We start from the raw sequence: 21186 nt of genomic DNA, 5'->3' as shown, positions 1-21186 counted from the left end.
GAAACCTCTTGGGTGCCCTCTGTGTCAAATACCATATAAGGAGGCAGATCCCATAACAAAATAGGAGAAAAAAAAAGTCTCACCAATAAAGGACTCATGGCCTAGAGACAACTTAGTAAATGTTATCTGCATTCTTTTAACAAACAGGCCTCATTATTCTAAAACTTGGGCACAGTGATAAGGAAACTTACCCAGAAGGAAACTTACCCAGAAGCAGCTCACACACACAAAGCTGAAGGGGACTGTAATGCATGTCCCCTTTCTATGGTGGAATTTAAACAGGAAGGAAGATACGGGGGCTAGTTGCCTGATTTGCACAGACCACTAGCCCTCAGGACATGTGGCTCTTTATTGGAGTGGAAATGACTGTGCACATGAATTTAGCTGACAGTTAGGTGGTGGTTGTATGTGTCAAAGAAGGCCATGGAGAGAGTTTGAAAAATGAATGACAAGCTATCTATACTTAAGAATTTTTAAGTTTGATAAATACTGGCTAGATGAGGAAGAGGAAGCTCACTACTTTTCCCACTGACTTTTCAAAAAAAAAAACAACTGCTATGTATTTCATGCACTTTGACATTCCATAAAGATGATTGTACTAACAATGACTGAACTTGTTTAGCTTCCATTCTTTCCAAGCAAGACAAGAGGTGCCGTTAGACCATATTTCTTTCCTATTTTAATTTCACTTTTGGATTATTTTGTATTTTAAGGAGCTGCCTAAAATATCACTATGAAACATGACTTGAATGGATGCCAGTTTATTTGAGCTTATTCTTCCATTTGAACTATTTGCTCAATTTTTATATCAACTCCATCAAATTGTATTTATATTTATATTTCAACAGTTTGTTAGTTTTTAGCTCAATAAACTAATATCTGGCATCTTCAAGGCACTTTATTTTGGATGGAGATGCATAGCCGGGCCAACTAAACTTTCTCTTCACCACTGAAAGATTTCTTTACTCATACATGGAAATTTCCCATGTGCAGTAGAGATTGTATGCAACTTCATCACTGCTATATCCAAACAAGCATAAGGATTCTAGTTATGATAATGCCTCTGTAAGATAAGAAGGTCGTACCGGTCTTTTTCTTTCTAGTATTTGCTGATAGTTACTTTCCTTTGCTGTGCTGCTAAGTCACTTCAGTCGTGTCCGACTCTGTGCGACCCCGACTCTGTGTGACCCCATAGATGGCAGCCCACCAGGCTCCGCCGTCCCTGGGATTCTCCAGGCAAGAATACTGGAGTGGGTTGCCATATCCTTTGCTATAGTCAGTCTATTATCACTTAATTCTTCCTTCCATCTAAAAGAATGGCTGAAAATATTCAAGCTCCCCCATTGTCACTTACAGGATAAAATGGATAAACAACATTCACCTGGGCTTTCCAGGTGGTGCTAGTGGTAAAGAACCCACCTGCCAATGCAGGAGACATAAGAGATGCAGATTCAATCCCTGGGTCAGGAAGATCCCCTGGAGGAGGGCATGGCAACCCACTCCAGTATTCTTGCCTGGAGAATCCTATGGGCAGAGGAGCCTGGCGGTCTACAGTCCATAAGGTTGCAAAGAGTCAGCCTCACTGAAGCAACTTAGCGTGCACGCACAGCTTGCACATACTCCAAGTCTTCCCCTTTGTGTAGGAGAGTGTCCATGGCACTGCATTTCAGTGTTACAGTCCATGCAAGTGGTAAGTGTTTTATCCAAAAAGGCTTGCTGGCTGTGTAAGCTGTCTAAACTACTGGTACATCCTGAAGAAGAGAATGGTATTCCTCGTGACATTTGTAAAAAAGAGAGCAAAACCTTACAGTGAGAATAAGTACTGATTCCAAGGGGAATTATTCACCTATTTTTTTATTTTCCAAAAGTCAAAAATTAAATTCAAGACTTTGATGGAAAACCATCTGGGACATAAGTTTATATCTTTCCTTCACAACAGATTTAAATAAAGCATAAACATACTAACGTCACTTTAGTTTAATACCTAATCTATCTCTTTCATTTCCGATTGCTGTACTGAGTTTTAATAGACTTTTATATACCTGGCTTTTATGTAAATGATGGATTAAAGTTACATCCATTTAACTGTAATTCAGATTGAAAATGCTGTTTTAAGTGATAGGAATGAAATTAACCTAATATGCAAATTGCCTCCATAAGCCTAACATCCAGTCAAGATGTATTTTATGGGGATAAAAAATAAGTGAGATATGTTTTCTGCACCAAGAATGTTTTCTTGTGTCAAAATGAAATCTAAAGGTATTGAAAAGATTTTTTATTTTGTGAATATCTGAACTACAAATAGTTTTTCTTTAAAAGTCATATAAATCAAAGAATGAATGTTGAAACTGGAATTTGACTCTTTTAAAAATCATCCTTTAGCTTGTGATGCTCTCTTTTATTAATTTCAACCATGTTGAATGATATAATTATAGTAACACACACTATCTCAGGTGTAGACTAGTCTTGACTTCTTCAGTTGCCTTTTACCTGGAAATGGGAATCATTAATCTGAGCAATTTAGCTTTCTTTGCAGTAGAACTAAAGTAATTTAATCATGAATTCTGATGATTGAGAGAAAATGAGTTTATTTAGTCAGACAGTCTCTATTTTATAACTTTTATGGCAATAGCACTTAACTTTAAAAGTACACTTAACTTATAGCTGCCAGGAGTCTTTGTTGGTCTGGCTAATTCCAGCTGTGGACACATGTGGGGGCTGTTCTCTGGAGAGAGTAGGCCTGAGTGACAGATTACTGAAACTAGAAATTGCAAGTTCACCTCACCTGATTTTTTTCTGAGCTATACTCTTTCAGGCTCTGCAACAGAGAAATTTACCATTTTTATAGAGCTGCGGAGATAGCTTGCTTTTTTTCTTTGTAAAAATTTCAAAGAATGTTTATCATTTCAGGGACTAAGACATATGTTTGAATCTAATAGTAACCCATGTAAGTAAATCCTTTTCTGAAAACTGGTCAGGAGATTCCATCAATGAGAAGCAGATATAAATTTCCTTAATAGAATAGGTTTTGGGGAGGGGTTTTATGCAAATTGTCTGTAGGTTTTTGTTATTGTTACAGCATAGTTCTATTTTGTTTGTTTTTGAAATGTAGCCACTCATACCCCCAGATCTGAGAAACAGTCCCCCAGAGACAACCATAGTTTAGACATGCTTATTTTATTTTTTGTTTGTTTTTGTTTATTTGTTTGTTGGCTGTGCTATGCGGATCTTTGTTCCCAGACCAGGGATTGAAACTGGCTGCAGTGAAAACAGCCAGTTCTAGCCACTGGACTGCCAGGGAACTCCTTAGACATGTCTACTTGCAATCCCTTCCACTTAAAATTTTCTGCAAGCATTGGGTGCCTTTGCTATTTATCCTTCCAGATAATTTCCCCCCTTTGCCTATTCTCTGAGGTTTTCCTCTGCAGAAAACAACTGAAGGCAACTTTTGGTACTTGAAAGAATTGATATCTTTTTCGAGAATATCCTTCACATATCAATCTGCTCAGGAATGAAGAATGAGACTTGAAACCACCACATCAGCTTGGACTGTTCTGTTCAAAATGAGAAAACTTAGAGTTTAGGGAAAAAGAAAAGTGAAGTCGTGTCTTCAAGAAGGCATTTCTAATATAACCAGGTGTGGTGTTGATAAAAGTGAAATAGATGAAGAAAAGGGTCAGTTTTAAAGAGAAATAAAATGATTAATGATGAAAAAGAAAGATACAGTTTAAAAATTTGGATCCATCACCAAGAAAGGGTATTAAAAAGGAAGCTGCTTCTTATATATTTAAATGATTTCTCTGTTTACTTTCAGAACTACATAACTCTAAACTAGTGTGGTTTCCCTTGAAAAAATAGTTCCAAAATGTCTTACTTCTCCAGTTCATGCTCAATAATCATTTTTTAATTTATTGTATAATTGTTAACTGGCTTCCCTGGTGGCTCAGCTGGTAAAGAATCAACCTGCAACGTAGGAGACCTGTATTCTATCCCTGGGTTGGGAAGATTCCCTGGAGAAGGGAATAGCTACCCACTCTAGAATTCTGGCTTGGAGAATTCCATGGACTGTATAGTCCATGGGGTTGTAAAAAGTCATACATGACTGAGCGACTTCACTTTCATCTCAGATACGTAGAGTAATACATCCTCAAATAACTACCCCTCATATTCAATCATCACTGTCATTTGCCAGCCTGCATTATCCTCCCAATCCTAGATATCACTTCTAAATACTTCATTACAAATTTTTAGTTACATAAAACCACTAGTTTTTTAAAATATATATGAACAGTCATTAGTGGGAAAACTTATGGAAATTCCACAGAGTCATCTTTCTTATAAATTCTGTACCTAAAAGTGTTGTTAGGGAGAGTGGGAATTCTAGAAGTCTTTTTCCAGAATGATTTTTTTCTGGGCACATTCTCTGCATGCTTTCTACTTGCCTATTTCTCAAGGGAAATTCAAATGAATCCATGAATCAATCAACTATTGATTGATATAATCAATATTCAACTACTGATTTAATAAGTGGGCAAAAGTATTTTTAATGGACATGTGAGTCAGGCAGGAAAGTGTATAGAAGGAAGAGGAAATACTTGAGAGAGAAAAGAGCCAGAGGATGGATCACGTGGCTCTCACTGGAAGGAAGGAAAGGTACAAAGTACAGAGCCCTTTCATTTCCCCAAATTGTCCCATTCAGTGTAGAAATAAGGATATCAATGAACTCTACAATCACTGGTTTAACACTAGAGATTTATGACTACAAGCTTCAGGTGGTTTCTGAAGATTATAATTTTCTTCACTTCAGTTCAGTCGCTCAGTCGTGTCCGACTCTTTGCGACCCCATGAATTGCAGCACGCCAGGCCTCTCTGTCCATCACCAACTCCCGGAGTCCACCCAAACCCATGTCCATCGAGTCGGTGATGCCATCCAACCATCTCGTCCTCTGTCGTCCCCTTCTCCTCCCGCCCCCAATCCTACCCAGCATTAGGGTCTTTTCCAATGAGTCAACCCTTCGCATGAGGTGGCCAAAGTATTGGAGTTTCAGCTTCAACATCAGACCTTCCAATGAACACCCAGGATTGATCTCTTTTAGGATGGATCGATTGGATCTCCTTGCAGTCCAAGGGACTCTCAAGAGTCTTCTCCAACACCACAGTTCAAAAGCATCAATTCTGCGGCGCTCAGCTTTCTTCACCGTCCAACTCTCACATCCATACATGACCACTGGAAAAACCATAGCCTTGACCAGACGGACTTTTGTTGGCAAAGTAATGTCTCTGCTTTTAAATATGCTATCTAGGTTGGTCATAACCTTCCTTCCAAGGAGTAAGCGTCTTTTAATTTCATGGCTGCAGTCACCATCAGCAGTGATTCTGGAGCCCCAAAAAATAAAGTCTGACACTGTTTCCCCATCTATTTCCCATGAAGTGATGGGACCAGATGCCATGATCTTAGTTTTCTGAACGTTGAGCTTTAAGCCAACTTTTTCACTCTCCTCTTTCACCTTCTTCAAGAGGCTCTTTAGTTCTTCTTCACTTGCTGCCATAAGGGTGGTGTCATCCGCATATCTGAGGTAATTGATATTTCTCCTGGCAATCTTGATTCCAGCTTGTGTTTCTTCCAGCCCAGCGTTTCTCATGATGTATTCTGCATATAAGTTAAATAGGCAGGGTGACAATATACAGCTTTGACGTACTGCTTTTCCTATTTGGAACCAGTCTGTTGTTCCATGTCCAGTTCTAACTGTTGCTTCCTGACCTGCATACAGGTTTCTCAAGAGACAGGTCAGATGGTCTGGTATTCCCATCTCTTGAAGAATTGTCCACAGTTTATTGTGATCCACACAGTCAAAGGCTTTGGCATAGTCAATAAAGCAGAGGTAGATGTTTTTCTGGAACTCTCTTGCTATTTCGATGATCCAGCGGATTTTGGCAATTTGATATCTGGTTCCTCTGCCTTTTCTAAAACCAGCTTGAACATCTGGAAGTTCATGGTTCACGTATTGCTGAAGCCTGGCTTGGAGAATTTTGAGCATTACTTTGCTAGCATGTGAAATGAGTGCAATTGTGTGGTAGTTTGATCATTCTTTGGCATTGCCTTTCTTTGGAATTGGAACAAAGACTGACCTCTTCCAGTCCTGTGGCCACTGATGAGTTTTCCAAATTTGCTGGCATATCGAGTGCAGCATTTTCACAGCATCACCTTTGAGGATTTGAAATAGCTCAACTGAAATTCCATCACCTCTACTAGCTTTGTTCGTAGTGATGCTTTCTAAGGCCCACTTGACTTCACATTCCAGGATGTCTGGCTCTAGGTGAGTGATCACACCATTGGATTATCTGGGTCGTGAAGATCTTTCTTGTACAGTTCTTCTGTGTATTCTTGCCACCTCTTCTTAATATCTTCTGCTTCTGTTAGGTCCATACCATTTCTGTCCTTTATCGAGCCTATCCTTGCACGAAATGTTCCTTTGGTATCTCTAATTTTCTTGAAGAGATCTCTACTCTTTCCCAATCTGTTGTTTTCCTCTATTTCTTTGCACTGATCGCTGAGGAAGGCTTTCTTATCGCTCCTTGCTATTCTTTGGAACTCTGCATTCAGATGGGAATATCTTTCCTTTTCTCCTTTGCTTTTCACTTCTCTTCTCTTCCCAGCTATCTGTAAGGCCTCCTCAAACAGCCATTTAGCTTTTTTGCATTTCTTTTCCATGGGGATTTTCTTGATCCCTGTCTCCTGTACAATGTCACGAACCTCTGTCCGTAGTTCATCAGGCACTCTGTCTATCAGGTCTAGTCCCTTAAATCTATTTGTCACTTCCACTGTATACTCATAGGGGATTTGATCTAGGTCATACCTGAATGGTCGAGTGGTTTTCCCTACTTCCTTCAATTTAAGTCTGAATTTGGCAATAAGCAGTTCATGATCCGAGCCACAGTCTGCTCCTGGTCTTGTTTTTGCTGACTGTATAGAGCTTCTCCATCTTTGGCTGCAAAGAATATAATCAATCTGATTTCGGTGTTGACCATCTGGTGATGTCCACGTGTAGAGTCTTCTCTTGTGTTGTTGGAATAGAGTGTTTGCTATTACCAGTGCGTTCTCGTGGCAAAACTCTATTAGCCTTTGCCCTGCTTCATTCTGTACTCCAAGGCCAAACTTGCCTGTTACACCAGGTGTTTCCTGACTTCCTACTTTTGCGTTCCAGTCCCGTATAATGAAAAGGACATCTTTTTGGGGTGTTAGTTCTAGGAGGTCTTGTAGGTCTTCATAGAACTGTTCAACTTCAGCTTCTTCAGCGTTACTGGTCGGGGCATAGACTTGGATTACCGTGATATTGAATGGTTTGCCTTGGAAATGAACAGAGATCATTCTATCATTTTTGAGATTGCATCCAAGTACTGCATTTTGGGCTCTTTTGTTGACCATGATGGCTACTCCATTTCTTCTAAGGGATTCTTGCCCACAGTAGTAGATATAATGGTCATCTGAGTTAAATTTACCCATTCCAGTCCATCTTAGTTCGCTGATTCCTAGAATGTCGACGTTCACTCTTGCCATCTCCTGTTTGACCACTTCCAATTTGCCTTGATTCATGGACGTAACATTCCAGGTTCCTATGCAATATTGCTCTTACAGCATCGGACTTTGCGTCTATCACCAGTCACATCCACATTTGGGTATCATTTTTGCTTTGGCTCCATCCCATCATTCTTTCTGGAGTTATTTCTCTACTGATCTCCATTAGCATATTGGGCACCTACTGACCTGGGGAGTTCATCTTTCAGTGTCCTATCTTTTTGCCTTTTCATACTGTTCATGGGGTTCTCAAGGCAAAAATACTGAAGTGGTTTGCCATGCCCTTCTCCAGTGGACCACAATCTGTCAGACCTCTCCACCATGACCCATCCGTCTTGGGTGGCCCCACATGGCATGGCTTAGTTTCATTGAGATAGACAAGGCTGTGGTCAGTACACACAAAAAAATTTTAAGTACTGATCAATTTGTTTTCTCTTTGAACCTTGCCTCAATGGTGTTCAAAACCTAGGATGCAGTTAACTGTCTCACAAAACAGCTGGTATCATTCTTTAATTAGCCTTCAGAAAAAGTTCATTCTTTCTGAACATTTTTCTTTAATCTTTCATTAATGGTAAAATGAAAAATATTTCCCTTTTTGCTATGATTGTTTGTTTAGTATTTTTTTTTTTACTGTATTCCTTTCCTTTTCTAGGTCATGCAAATTTTGTTTTTCTGATAGTGTTTGATCTTTCAGAGAGGCCTGATGTTCTTGATAAATTATCAACGGGTTAGTCAAGTTGAAGTTTCTATTATATTGAGTGCAGCTTTGAAATGGGATTTTCTCTCTTCATAACTTACCTGAAAGGGTTCCTCTTCATGCAGCCAAACAGAGGAGAAAGTTTATTAAGTAAAGGGAGAATTAATGTCACCAAATAAAATAACTCAGCTGGAAAGATATTGCTTTCTTTTTGTTTGTTTTTCTAGTTCTCTATTTCTTTACAAGAGTGCTGTGTATAAAAGCCTCAGAAGGAAGATCAGAATAACCAGCCTAAGTCATTAAGCTGTGTGGCCCAGCATGTAGCTAAATAAATAAGAATGTAAGTTATTCCTTGCTCAGAAGCTGGCTGCAAATTTGCTAAGCGATTCATTTGAGGCTAATTTTCTGCATGACCCTCTCATTTTCTTCAGGACCTGTCTTATGAAAGGAAAATAAATTCAGCCAAACCAACAGAGCCCTATGGTAGATTTTATTATGAATTCAGAAACTTTGGAAACATTCTTTTCCCAGCAGGTTTCGGTCTCCAAGAGATACATGCTTCTGATGTCCTAAAGAACACCTGCTCTGAAAAGACTGAGAATTTCTCTGTGTCCAAATCCCAGTATTTTTGAGGCTAGAATAGAGATACCAAGGGAACATTTCATGCAAAGATGGATGCAATAAAGGAAAGAAATAGTATGGACCTAACAGATGCAGAAGATATTAAGAAGAGGTGGCAAGAATACACAGAAGAACTGTACAAAAAAGTTCTTCATGACCCAGACAATCACGATGGTGTGATCACTCACCTAGAGCCAGACATCCTGGAATGTGAAGTCAAGTGGCCCTTAGGAAGCATGACTACGAACAAAGCTAGTGGAGGTGATGGAATTCCAGCTGAGCTATTTCAAATCCAAAAAGATGATACTGTTAAAGTGCTGCACTCAGTATGGCAGCAAACTTGGAACACTCAGCAGGGGCCACAGGACTAGAAAATGTCAATTTTCATTCCAACCCCAAAGAAGAGCAATGCCAAATAATGTTCAAACCACCATACAATTGCAGTCATCTCACATGCTAGCAAAGTAATGCTCAAAATTCTCCAAGCTAGGCTTCAACAGTATGTGAGTCAAGAATTTCCAGATGTTCAAGCCAGATTTAGAAAAGGCAAAGGAATCAGAGATCAAATTGCCAACATCCGTTGGATCATAGAAGAAGCAAGAGAATTCCAGAAAAAACATCTTCTTCTGCTTCACTGACTATACTAAAGCCTTTGACTACATGAATCACAACAAGCTGTGGAAAATTCTTGAAGAGTTGGAAATACCAGACCACCTCACCTGTCTCCTGAAAAACTTGTATGCAGGTCAAGAAGCAACAGTTAGAACTGGACATGGAACAGCAGACTGGTTCCAAGTTGGGAAAGGAGTACGTCAAGACTGTATATTGTCACATTGCTTATTTAATGTATATTCAGAGTATATCATGCAAAATGCCAGGCTGGATATGTACAAGCTGGAGTCATGATGGCCGGGAGAAATATCAATAACCTCAGATATGCAGATGATACTACCCTTATGACAGAAAGCAAAGAGGAACTAAAGAGCCTCTTGATGAAAGTGAAAGAAAAGAATGAAAAAGCTGGCTTAAAACTCAACATTCAGAAAACGAAGATCATGGCATCTGGTCTCATCACTTCATGGCAAATAGATGGGGAAACAATGACATACTTTACTTTTTTGTGCTCTAAAATCACTGCAGATGGTGACTGAAGCCATGAAATCAAAAGACACTTGCTCCTTGGAAGAAAAGCTCTGACAAACCTAGAGAGAGTATTAAAATGCAGAGACATTACTTCGCCAACAAAGGTCCATCTAGTCAAAGCTATGGTTTATGGATTTGAGAGTTGGACCATAAAGTAGCCTGAGAATCGAAGAATTGATGCTTTTGAACTGTGGTGTTGGAGAAGACTCTAGAAAGTCCCTTGGGCTGCAAGGAAATCAAACCAGCCCATCATAAAAGAAATCAATCCTGAAAATTCATTGGAAGGACTGATGCTGAGGCTGAAGCTCCAATACTTTGGCCACCTGATGTGAAGAGCCGACTCACTAGAAAAGACCCTGATGCTTGGAAAGATTGAAGGCAGGAGGAGAAGGAGATGACAGAGGATGAGATGGTTGGATGGCATCACTGACTCAATGGACATGAGTTTGAGCAAGCTCCAGGAGATGGTGAAGGATAGGGAAGCCTGGCGTGCTGCAGTCCACGGGGTCGCAAACAGTCAGGCACGACTGAGTGACTGAACAGCAACAATCGCCTGTGTTGCTATTTTGGTGAATCTAACAGCCTCTCTTTCTCTCATTGCTGAATGTTGGAGAAGGCCCATGCTGTGCCCTCAGTTAGGTTTCTGCCCCAGCCCTAGATGGCATTGCTGTGATTCTGCCAGAACCACGATTTTCATTTAAAATGTTTTTATGAGGAGACAGATGAGATTTTTGCATTTCAATTCATGGGATGATTGGAGGAAATAGAGGGAGAATTGTGACACATAAAAATGTGTTACTGAATGACAGTATGATCTTGACTGAGGACGTCTTTGTTCCAGTTCTATTGAGATATAACTGACATAACCTTGTGTAAATTTAGGTGCATAGCATGTTGGTTTGTTACACTTATATACTGCAAAATGGTTACCAGCTGTGTGTTAGGTAACACCTCCATCCCCTCACATACTTATAATTTCTTTTCTTGTGGTGAGAGCATTTAAGATCTACTCCCCTCCTATTTTTCAAGTATGTAATACAATATTATCAACTATAACCACATGCTGGACAATAGATGCTCAGACCTTTTATCTGGAAATTTATACCCTTTGACCAACATCTTCCCATTTTTTTCCCATCCTCCAGTTCCTGTTAACCACCACTCTATAATCTCTGTTACTATGATTTCAGAACTTTTAGATTACAGGTAAGTGATATCATGTAGTATTTGTCTTTCTCTTTCCGACTTATTTCACTTACTATGCTACTGTGAGGATCATAAATCTTGATCCAGAAATCCTTTATCCACAACCTTTGGGCAAGTTATTTCACCTCTGTGGACTTTTTGGGGTGAGAGACTTCAAGTCATACCAATTTCTGTTAAGAATAAAAGGAAACTTTGTCCTGAGATTATCATACTAAGTGAAGTAAGCCATACAGAGAAAGATAAATATCATATGATATTGCTTATATGTGGAATCTAAAAATAAGATACAAATGAACTTATTTACAACACAGTCATAGAAAACATTTCATGCATTGGAGAAGGAAATGGCAACCCACTCCAGTGTTCTTGCCTGGAGAATCCCAGGGACGGTGGAGGCTAGTGGGCTACCATCTGTGGGGTCGCACAGAGTCGGACACGACTGAAGCAATTTAGCAGCAGCAGTGGCATAGAAAACAAACATGGTTACCAAAGAAGAAAGGAAGGAGGAAGGATAAATTAGGAGCTTGGGATTAACATATACACACTAGATATAAAATAGATAACGAACAAAGACCTACTGTGTATCATAGGGAATTCTACTCAATATTCTGTCATAACCTATGAGGGAAAAAAAAAATCTAGAAAAGAATATATATGTACATGAAAAGTGAAAGTGTTAGTCACTCAGATATGTCTGACTGTTTGCAACCCATGGAGCCCTGTCAGGCTCCTCTGTCCTTGGAATGCTCCAGGCAAGAATACTGGAGTAGATAGCCATTTCCTTCTCCAGGGGATCATCCCAACCCAGGGATCAAACCTGGGTCTTCTGCATTGCAGGCAGATTCTTTACTGTCCAAGCCACCAGGGAAACTTTATATATATATATATATATATACCAAATCACTTTACTATACACCTGAAACTAACGCAGCATTGTCAATCAACTATACTTCAATAAAAATTTTAAAATTCAAAAAAATCAAAGAATAAAAGGAAACTTTGTTTTGAGGGCATCCTAGCTCTAATTCTTCTGAAATTATGCTGCCATGTTGGAATCTCTAGCTGACTAATTTTTTCAATCTTTGTTTATTATCCAGGACCCTAAATTACGTGAACTTCTGGATGTGGGGAACATTGGGCGCCTGGAACATCGCATGATAACAGTGGTGTATGGGCCTGACTTAGTTAACATCTCCCATTTGAACCTCGTGGCTTTCCAAGAAGAAGTGGCCAAGGTATGGTGGATTGAAACCTCTGAAGCTGATCACCTCAATCTGAATTTGTATGATATTATCCTGATTCGTTTGAAAGACTTTGAGTTTTAATCATATTTATCTTGTGTTAAAATTCCATCAAAAATCAACTCGCTGCCAATTAGAAGTGTGATTCAAACACTTTCAAATAATGGCGTTGACTTAAAATTATGGATTTTTTCCTTAGAAATTAGGCATTTGATATCATTTCTTTTCAAAAGAAAATATAGATGAAACCACATTGCATGTCACCTAAACATCTTATCCCAACTCATTTTCTCTTAACCTTACCATCTTCTTTCCATCTGTCTCCTGGAAGGTAGACATTTTCAATACTTATTCAATTTCTTTTACAATGGGCAGCACCTAATCCATGATTATGTACATAGTAACTGCTCAATTAATATGAGAAAGGATGAAAAATTGTTAAAAATTTAAATAAAAATATTAAATAATAAAAAATATTTATTCAGCCATGTACTAGAAAGATGAATTAGATATGGATTTTTCATTAAAGAGTTGCTAATTTACTACGATAGTGGGCCTTTCAGACGAATACAGAAATAATCAGAAGAAAGGCAGGGTATATCAAACAAGAAGCTATGAACTTCTGGGCAACTTGGAGTCAAGTAATTTGATGCTTTCTCTAAAACTGTTCAATTGCCATTAAAAGAGCTTGAAATGAACATATTGAAAGGAAAGATTTATTTTTCCATGATTACAGTTTGTAAGATACTAATGATGGTCCTGGGGCTTCCCTGATAGCTCAGCTGACAAAGAATCTGCCTGCAATGCAGGAGACCCCAGATTGATTCCTGGGTTGGGAAGGAAGATCCGCTGGGGAAGGGATAGGCTAGCCACTCCAGTATTCTTGGGCTTCCTTTGTGGCTCAGCTGGTAAAGAATCCACCTGCAATGTGGGAGACCTGGGTTCAATCCCTGGGTTGGGGAGATCCCCTGGAGAAGAGAAAGGCTATCCACTCCAGTGTTCTGACCTGGAGAAGTCCATGGACCATATAGTCCATGGGGTCACAAAGAGTTGGACACGACTGACTATGCCAAAGCCTTTGACTGTGTGGATCACAATAAACTGTGGAAAATTCTTCAAGAGATGGGAATACCAGACCATCTGACCTGTTTCTTGAGAAACCTGTATGCAGGTCAGGAAGCAACAGTTAGAACTGGACATGGAACAACAGACTGGTTCCAAATAGGGAAAGCAGTATGTCAAGGCTGTATATTGTCACCCTGCCTATTTAACTTATATGCGGAGTACATCATGAGAAACGCTGGGCTGGAATCAAGATTGCCAGGAGAAATATCAATTACCTCAGATATGCGGATGACACCACCCTTATGGCAGCAAGTGAAGAAGAACTAAAGAGCCTCTTGATGAAGGTGAAAGAGGAGAGTGAAAAAGTTGGCTTAAAGCTCAACGTTCAGAAGACTAAGATCATGGCATCTGGTCCCATCACTTCATGGGAAATAGATGGGGAAACAGTGTCAGACTTTATTTTTTGGGGCTCCAGAATCACTGCTGATGGTGACTGCAGCCATGAAATTAAAAGACGCTTACTCCTTGGAAGGAAGGTTATGACCAACCTAGATAGCATATTTAAAAGCAGAGACATTACTTTGCCAACAAAAGTCCGTCTAGTCAAGGCTATGGTTTTTCCAGTGGTCATGTATGGATGTGAGAGTTGGACGGTGAAGAAAGCTGATCGCCGCAGAATTGATGCTTTTGAACTGTGGTGTTGGAGAAGACTCTTGAGAGTCCCTTGGACTGCAAGGAGATCCAATCGATCCATCCTAAAAGAGATCAATCCTGGGTGTTCATTGGAAGGTCTGATGTTGAAGCTGAAACTCCAATACTTTGGCCACCTCATGCGAAGGGTTGACTCATTGGAAAAGACCCTAATGCTGGGTAGGATTGGGGGCGGGAGGAGAAGGGGAAGACAGAGGACGAGATGGTTGGATGGCATCACCGACTCGATGGACATGGGTTTGGGTGGACTCCGGGAGTTGGTGATGGACAGTCATATCTGTAGCCTTATATAGCTTCTCACATCATGGATGACAACTATGGGGTCATATCAGGCCAGTGTTCATTGTCTGAGCATTATGATCTATAATTTTTTGACCTTCAGTGCTCTGACATTTTTCTGAGCTACATACACCAAATAATATATCCCGACCTCTAATTTATTAGTGATTACTTGTTGTTGTTCAGTCGCTCAGTCATGTCCAACTCTTTGCAACCCCATCCCCATGGACTGCAGCATGCCAGGCTTCCCTGTCCTTCACCATCTCCCAGAGTTTGCTCAGGCTAATGTCCATTGAGTCGGTGATGCCATCCAACCATCTCATCCTTGTCATCCTCTTCTTCTCCTGCCTTCAATCTTTCTCAGCATCAGGATTTTTTTAATGAGTCAGCACTTTGCATCAGGTGGCCAAAGTAATGGAGCTTCAGCTTCAACATCAGTCCTTCCAATGGATATTCAGAGTTGATTTCCTTTGCGTTTGATTGGTTTGATCTCCTTCCAGTCCAAGGGACTCTCAAGAGTCTCTTCCAATGCCACAGTTCTAAAGCATCAATTAGTGATTATGGTAGAGGTTTATTTCCAAAAGTTGCAACTTCAATTCTTACAATGGAATAAATAAAATACTACCTAGTTTTGATACTCTGAAGTCTTGAGAAGCTACTTTTTAAGGCTGTTTTACAAACTCAATCTATTTTATATCTTCAAGAACTAAGTCACCCATTTACGTCTATGGTATAATTTGCACTTGGAGAGACTTCAGTGCAGTGAAACACTGTCTGTGTGGCTGCATTGTACTTGCTTTGCAATCATTCTTATTCCGGTACCGGCTGATAATCTGTTGAGTGTATACACTTCACTTCTCAGTATATGTATGGATGATTGGATGGATGAATGAACATAGATAAATAAATACTAAATATTTCTACAATAATTTTAAAATATCACTGCTAGAATACAATCATATTCAGTTCTTAGTAAAATGACCAATTTATAATATTCATTAACTCTCAGAAGGATTTACTAAATGACAGTAACTTACAAGGAGGCTTTTACTATGAGTGAATATAGATTTTATATTACAAACCAAACTGCATATTTTATGTTGCATTAAACCTTTGTGCACTTGTGTTCTAAAAATTTTGATTTTCTCCTCTCTGTGGTCTTCTGCTCACTAATTTCCTTTAGAGATTGTTATTACCAAGCCCTGTAGTATTCCTGTCAGAACTGCATCTATAGACATTTTTCCAGCAGCTACTTGCCTGGTATAATTAATGAAGCTACAGAATATGTTTTGCCTTCCCTGACTGTGATATTCTGTAGGGTATTTTTCCCCCATTGAAATTGCTGATCCAGAAGGTTTAGATTTGCAAACACCATGTGCTCTGAAAACTTAATTTCCACCCTTCTAATTGTCCGTACTGTCTCATAACATCACACCTTCTATTTATTCTCGGGAGCCAGCATACGTAGTACCTTGTGTAGTGCCCGCACCGAAGGAGACAGTTTGCCTCATTATGTAGAATGCCCAACAGGAACCTGAGCTTCTCTGAAAGTCAAATGTCTCTGGAAGAAATTGTTTACAAAGGGATTCAGACTCATTCATTCATTCAACACACATTTGTCAGATGCCTTCTCTGTGCCAGTGTCAGGGACACAGCATTCTATAGAAAATAGATACATCATGACGATGAAGCACACTGATTGTGGGTCAGATGGAGGTCTGTGTTGAGGGATAAAGCAGAAGAAGAGTGTGTAAGAGTGGAGGAAGGGAATTATTTCTTGATGGAGTGCTCAGAGAAGGCAAAAATCTGAAGGAAGTTGCTCAACTGCAACAGTATCATAGATTTCTGAGAAATCTCTTGAGTTAATTAATTTTTTTTTGTCAGAACCAGGACTTCAACTTCCCTAAATATGTTTTTCAAGATTTGCATGCTTTCTTTCTTGCATAAATCACTTGAGATTGAATTTTTTATTTATTCTTTTAGACAAGTGACTCCTTTCAAAGGTGGATTGGGGAGTAAACTATGTCTTTCAATTTTTTCCCTCTGTAGTTGGACTACAAAAGTGGTATCTTTTGCAGTTAGACAATAGTATTCTTCTTGATATGCAGCACAATTTGCCAACCCTGTGTGTCCTAAGGATCAGATCCTTCTGCTCCCTCAAGGGATACCTCCCTTTTATAGACTTGGAAAATAGGAGGTTTGTTTCACATTTGTCCTCTGAGTCTTCTTCCTGCATCTCCTACTGCTTGAGGACCAACAAGCACATCCATGTTTGTTACCCCTGGACTTCAGTCCCCCTTTCTGGGATGCCCTGATTCCTCCTCAGAGCTACAGAGAGAGGGAGGGTATCATCATCCTTCCATTTACCCTCCACTGTTAACTCCCAACAGTCCTCCACACACAGGTATTAATACAGGACTCCTGGCAAAGTGGAAGGTACCAGCAAAGGAAATTAGCAAAGGCAATAGAAGTTGATTTCTTGTTTTGTGGTGTAGGCTTTTGAAGGACTTTGGCTTTTATTTTGAGGGATATGGAAGCCACTGGAGAGTTTGGAGCAGGTGATAGACATGATCTGACTTAACTCTTCAGTCAATGATTGACAGCAAGGGAAGAGGCAATAATGGAAGCAGGGAGATCAATTAAGAAACTATAGAAATATTTTAATTGGATTGTTAGTGTCTTGAAGGAAGAGGGAGTTTGTAGAGATAAGAAGGGAATCTGAGCATCTCTATCTACATCTACTTAAGGGTATCATCAAGAGCATGAACAATTGTGATTGTACGTTGCATGTAAGAGAAAGAGAAGAATCAAGAATGATGTTAGAGTTTTGACCCAACAGACAGGAAGGTTGGAAGTACCACATACTCCATAGGGAGAACTTAAAGTAGAGCACATTTGGTGGTGTACAGCAAGGGTTCAGTTTTGATTATGTTTGGTTTGAGATTATTATTAGATACCCAGGCAGATATGTTGAGTAGGCAGTTAAATATATGAGTCTAGCATTGAATGCCAAATATAATGCATCAATTTGGAAGTCATCAGGTTATAGACAGTATTTAATGAGCCAGAATGAGATCAGCCAGGAAGCAGCTGTAGATAGAGAAAATGTTCAAGGCCTGAGTCATTTATACTCCAACTTGAAGAGACTGAGGGGATAAGAAAGGATCAGAAGAAGCAGTCTGACAAGCAGTGGTCAGTGACCTGGCAGTGAGGCAAGTATGTGAGTTGGGAAGTCAGGGGAAGAAAGCATTTCAAGATGAGAGTGATCAACAGGGTCAGATGTTGCTCTCAGGTCAAATAAGATGAAGGTTAATAATTGACTGTTGGATTCAAGGATATGGAGGTCATTGGTGACCTTGATTAGAGCAACTTCTTGGAATAGTGGGATCAAAAGTCTATTGGAGTGGGCTCTGGGGAATCAGTGGAGAGAAATGAAGAAGACAAAAGAGATTGTTCTTGTGGGACATTTTGATGTAAAATGCAGGGGAAAGATGAGAAGATTGCTGAAGAGGGAAGCAAGATCAAGAGATAGTTTTAAGATGGGAGAAACCACAACATGCATGTATGCTGGTGGCAATGATCCTGTGGAGGGTAAACAATGCTAGAGAGTTGGAGAACTGCTGGAGCATGTCCTTAAGTAGGCAAGCGTGGCAGAATCTAGTAGAGGATTCAGGAAAGTACAGCCTTAGGCCAAGCCTGACCTATCACTTGTTTTTATACAGTTGTATTGAAACACAACAAACCCATTTATTTACATATTGTCTATGGCTGCTTTCTCTAGACATAGTTGAGTCATTATGACATAAACCATATGGAGTACAAAGCCTAAAATATTTACTCTCTGGTCCTTTGTTAAAAAAAAAAAAAATGGTGGAATCTGTCTTAGTTCACAAATAGAGGGACCGGGCTCAGACAGGAGCAAGGACGCTTAATTGATAAGAGGAGGAAAAGTGGAGTCCATCAGTAGAGATGCTGGTAGGTGGTCCATGTGGTAGAGGGAATGATAGAGGTTTTCTGGTTGCCTCTGTTTTCTCAGTGACAAAAGGAATAGAAGTCAGTAGCTAAGCATGAGTAAGTAAGTAACCTAAGTAACTTTTAAATCCTCAAGGATTTTTCTGCACCAGTTAGTGAATTTCTTTAAAGATCTGACTCGTGAGGACTTTGCTGGTAGTCCAGTGGTTAAGACCCCATGCTTTGAGTGCAGGGGATCTGGGTTCAATCCTTGGTCAGAGAACTAAAATCTCACATCCTGCAGAGTAACTAAGCCCATGGGTCACATCTGCTGAGCCTGCATGCTCAGCTAGAGAAGCCAGGTGCTGCAATGAAGACCCAGTGCAACCAAAATAAATAATTGAAATAAAATTATATGTAAAAACGATCTTACTGGTAAGGTTAACATGGACTGCAAAAGACAGATCATTTACATCAACCCAAAAATCTATATCATGTGAACAAGTTAACAATTTATCAGGTCAATGCAAATTTTTCTATTGGTCAAGGAGTCTAAAGATAAAATAATTTTCTTCTTCCTGTCCAATTCTAGTGCCTCTTTCTAATATTCTGCTTTCCTTTCAGGTGGGAGGTGACACAGAGGCATCTAGTTGTGCTACTTCTTCCTGCAGTCATGCAGCTTAAACACCATTGTGTGGGTTGGGAAACAGGGGCAGGATTCACATGATTGCATTACGTTGGTGTTTGCTGTCAAGTCTAAGGGATCCAGTGGGAAACCTCTCTTCATCAAAAAAATTTCAATAAGAAATGGAATCCATCTCATGATTAGTGAAGAAGAATCTCTGTGTGCAAAGGCAGCAGAGGTGGACCCTTCCCTATCTGGATTAAGAAACCTAAAATTATTTTCTGCATGTCTTCCTCTGGGTTCAGGTCCCTTTCCATGGCTGGGTTCCTGGATGCTCATCCACCTGCCCAGTTCCTATCCCAGATCCTTGTTCAATGCACTATAATAGCGAGATAGCCCATCACCCCCAAGAGACAGGATTCAGCTTTGGCATGAATACTGGAATGGGTAACCATTCCCTTCTCCAGGGGATTTTCTCAACTCAGTGATGGAACCCAGATCTCCTGCACTGCAGGCAGATTCTTTACCATCTGAGCCACCAGGGAAGCCCAAAGCTTAGATGGATATTGTCAATTTTCCAAACTATTTGAGTCATTTAGTTTTTAAAATGTTAACTCACTCATGCAGAAAAAAAAATTTTTTTAATAGAGGATCTCTGTTAAATTATTAGCTATTGAAGTAGCTGTCACAAAATAAATGAGCACTCCAAAAATATGTTTTATATACTGACATCAGCCTTCAGGGGATATTTTAGAATTTGGGGGTAACATCTGTTACTTCAGCAGGTATGAATATCATAGAGAGTCTAGTTCACTCATTTGGGGAGTGTGATCTGGAAGCTTGACTTAACTTCGTCCACACCAGTTGGTTACCCTCCATCCAAATATGTTGCAAGCTCTCTGAATTTCCTAATTAGCTCCCACATCTCTTTCCTCATCCTGCTACCCTCTCCCATCTTGTTCAAGTCCATGACAGATCTTCTCTGTAACTACATTCTACCTCCTTTTCTAGAATTCCCTCCTTGTTCTCCAACTCTGCGTGTCTATCTGCTAGCAATGATCCTTAAAAACCCTCAAACCTGATCAGACTTCAAATCATTTCAGTGACATTATTACCTACAAAATGAAGTTTTCTGTCTGTTTCATTATCATTCATTTAGTGAATAAATATTCTTTGAAGGTCTAGTATGTGCCAAGCACTAGGGATTTCCCAGTGGTGAAAACAAACAGCCTCTGCCCTTCGGTGCTGCTGAATCACCACCTGGACCCCAGCACCATTCTGCCTCAGCAGTTCCTAACCACTTGCGATTCCTCCTGCCTTTATAATCTGAGTGCCTTCGGACTTACGTGCTTTCCTAGACGTCCTTTCTCCACTCTGTCCATCATCAGAATTTCCAAGCCTCCTTTAGGGACTCACCATATATACAACTCACCTGTCTCCCCTCTGTCCCATGATTTTCATGAATAACTGACAGTTTCTTCCTTTTCTTTGATCATCCCATGCCTATTTTCTATTGCATTTATCACACTATAATTATCTATCTGTATGTCTGACACCCTATCCTGGATTTGTGAGCAGCTCAAAGTCAGAAAATATAGTTTAGTCATTTGTGTTCTCAAGATCTATATTAGTCTCAACTGATAATAGGTACCCAATAAATGTGTGTTCTGCGGGGGCAGAGGAGGACGTTTAAAAAAGGAAAGAGGAAAGGAAAACAGGACAGAGTGCAGGAACAGAAGGACCAAGAAAGGAAGAAAAAAGCTTATAGGCCCTTGAAAACAGTTAATAGCTCATGGAATATTATAGAGCTCCAGAGACTTTAAACATCATGTGCTCTAATCTCCTTGTTTTTGAGTTGAAAATATTGAAGCCCTTGAGCTAGTTGTTCCAGATTTCTCCCTCTGAACATGGGCCTCTTCCCAAGGTCTGCCAGGACGCTCAATGGCTTCCACTTTCTTCATCCTTCCAAGCACAACTCAGAGTCATTGTTATTGTCATCCTCCTCCTCTACCCATCAGTTGCCACATTTTTCTGAAGAAAAGGAAAAATATCTTCAACTGGCCAAATAGTT

At 39.9% G+C, this 21186-nt stretch overlaps 1 protein-coding gene across 1 annotated transcript in view; it reads left to right on the top strand.

Annotated features, from left to right (window-relative positions):
* Positions 1–21186, top strand: part of PLCB1 (phospholipase C beta 1) — an 859183-nt gene that overhangs the window by 560462 nt on the left and 277535 nt on the right. Inside the window, exon 4 of the mRNA XM_081559124.1 lies at positions 12341–12478. Within this exon, the coding sequence (XP_081415250.1) occupies positions 12341–12478 (138 nt within the window). The remainder of the gene's footprint in view (positions 1–12340; positions 12479–21186) is intronic.

The sequence above is a fragment of the Giraffa tippelskirchi genome, chromosome 13 (genome assembly GCF_054371585.1).
Source record: "Giraffa tippelskirchi isolate mGirTip1 chromosome 13, T2T-mGirTip1v1.2.pri, whole genome shotgun sequence".
Classification (NCBI taxonomy): domain Eukaryota; kingdom Metazoa; phylum Chordata; class Mammalia; order Artiodactyla; family Giraffidae; genus Giraffa; species Giraffa tippelskirchi.
Note: the sequence above shows the minus strand (reverse complement) of the source record. Positions and strands in the feature narration are given on the sequence as shown.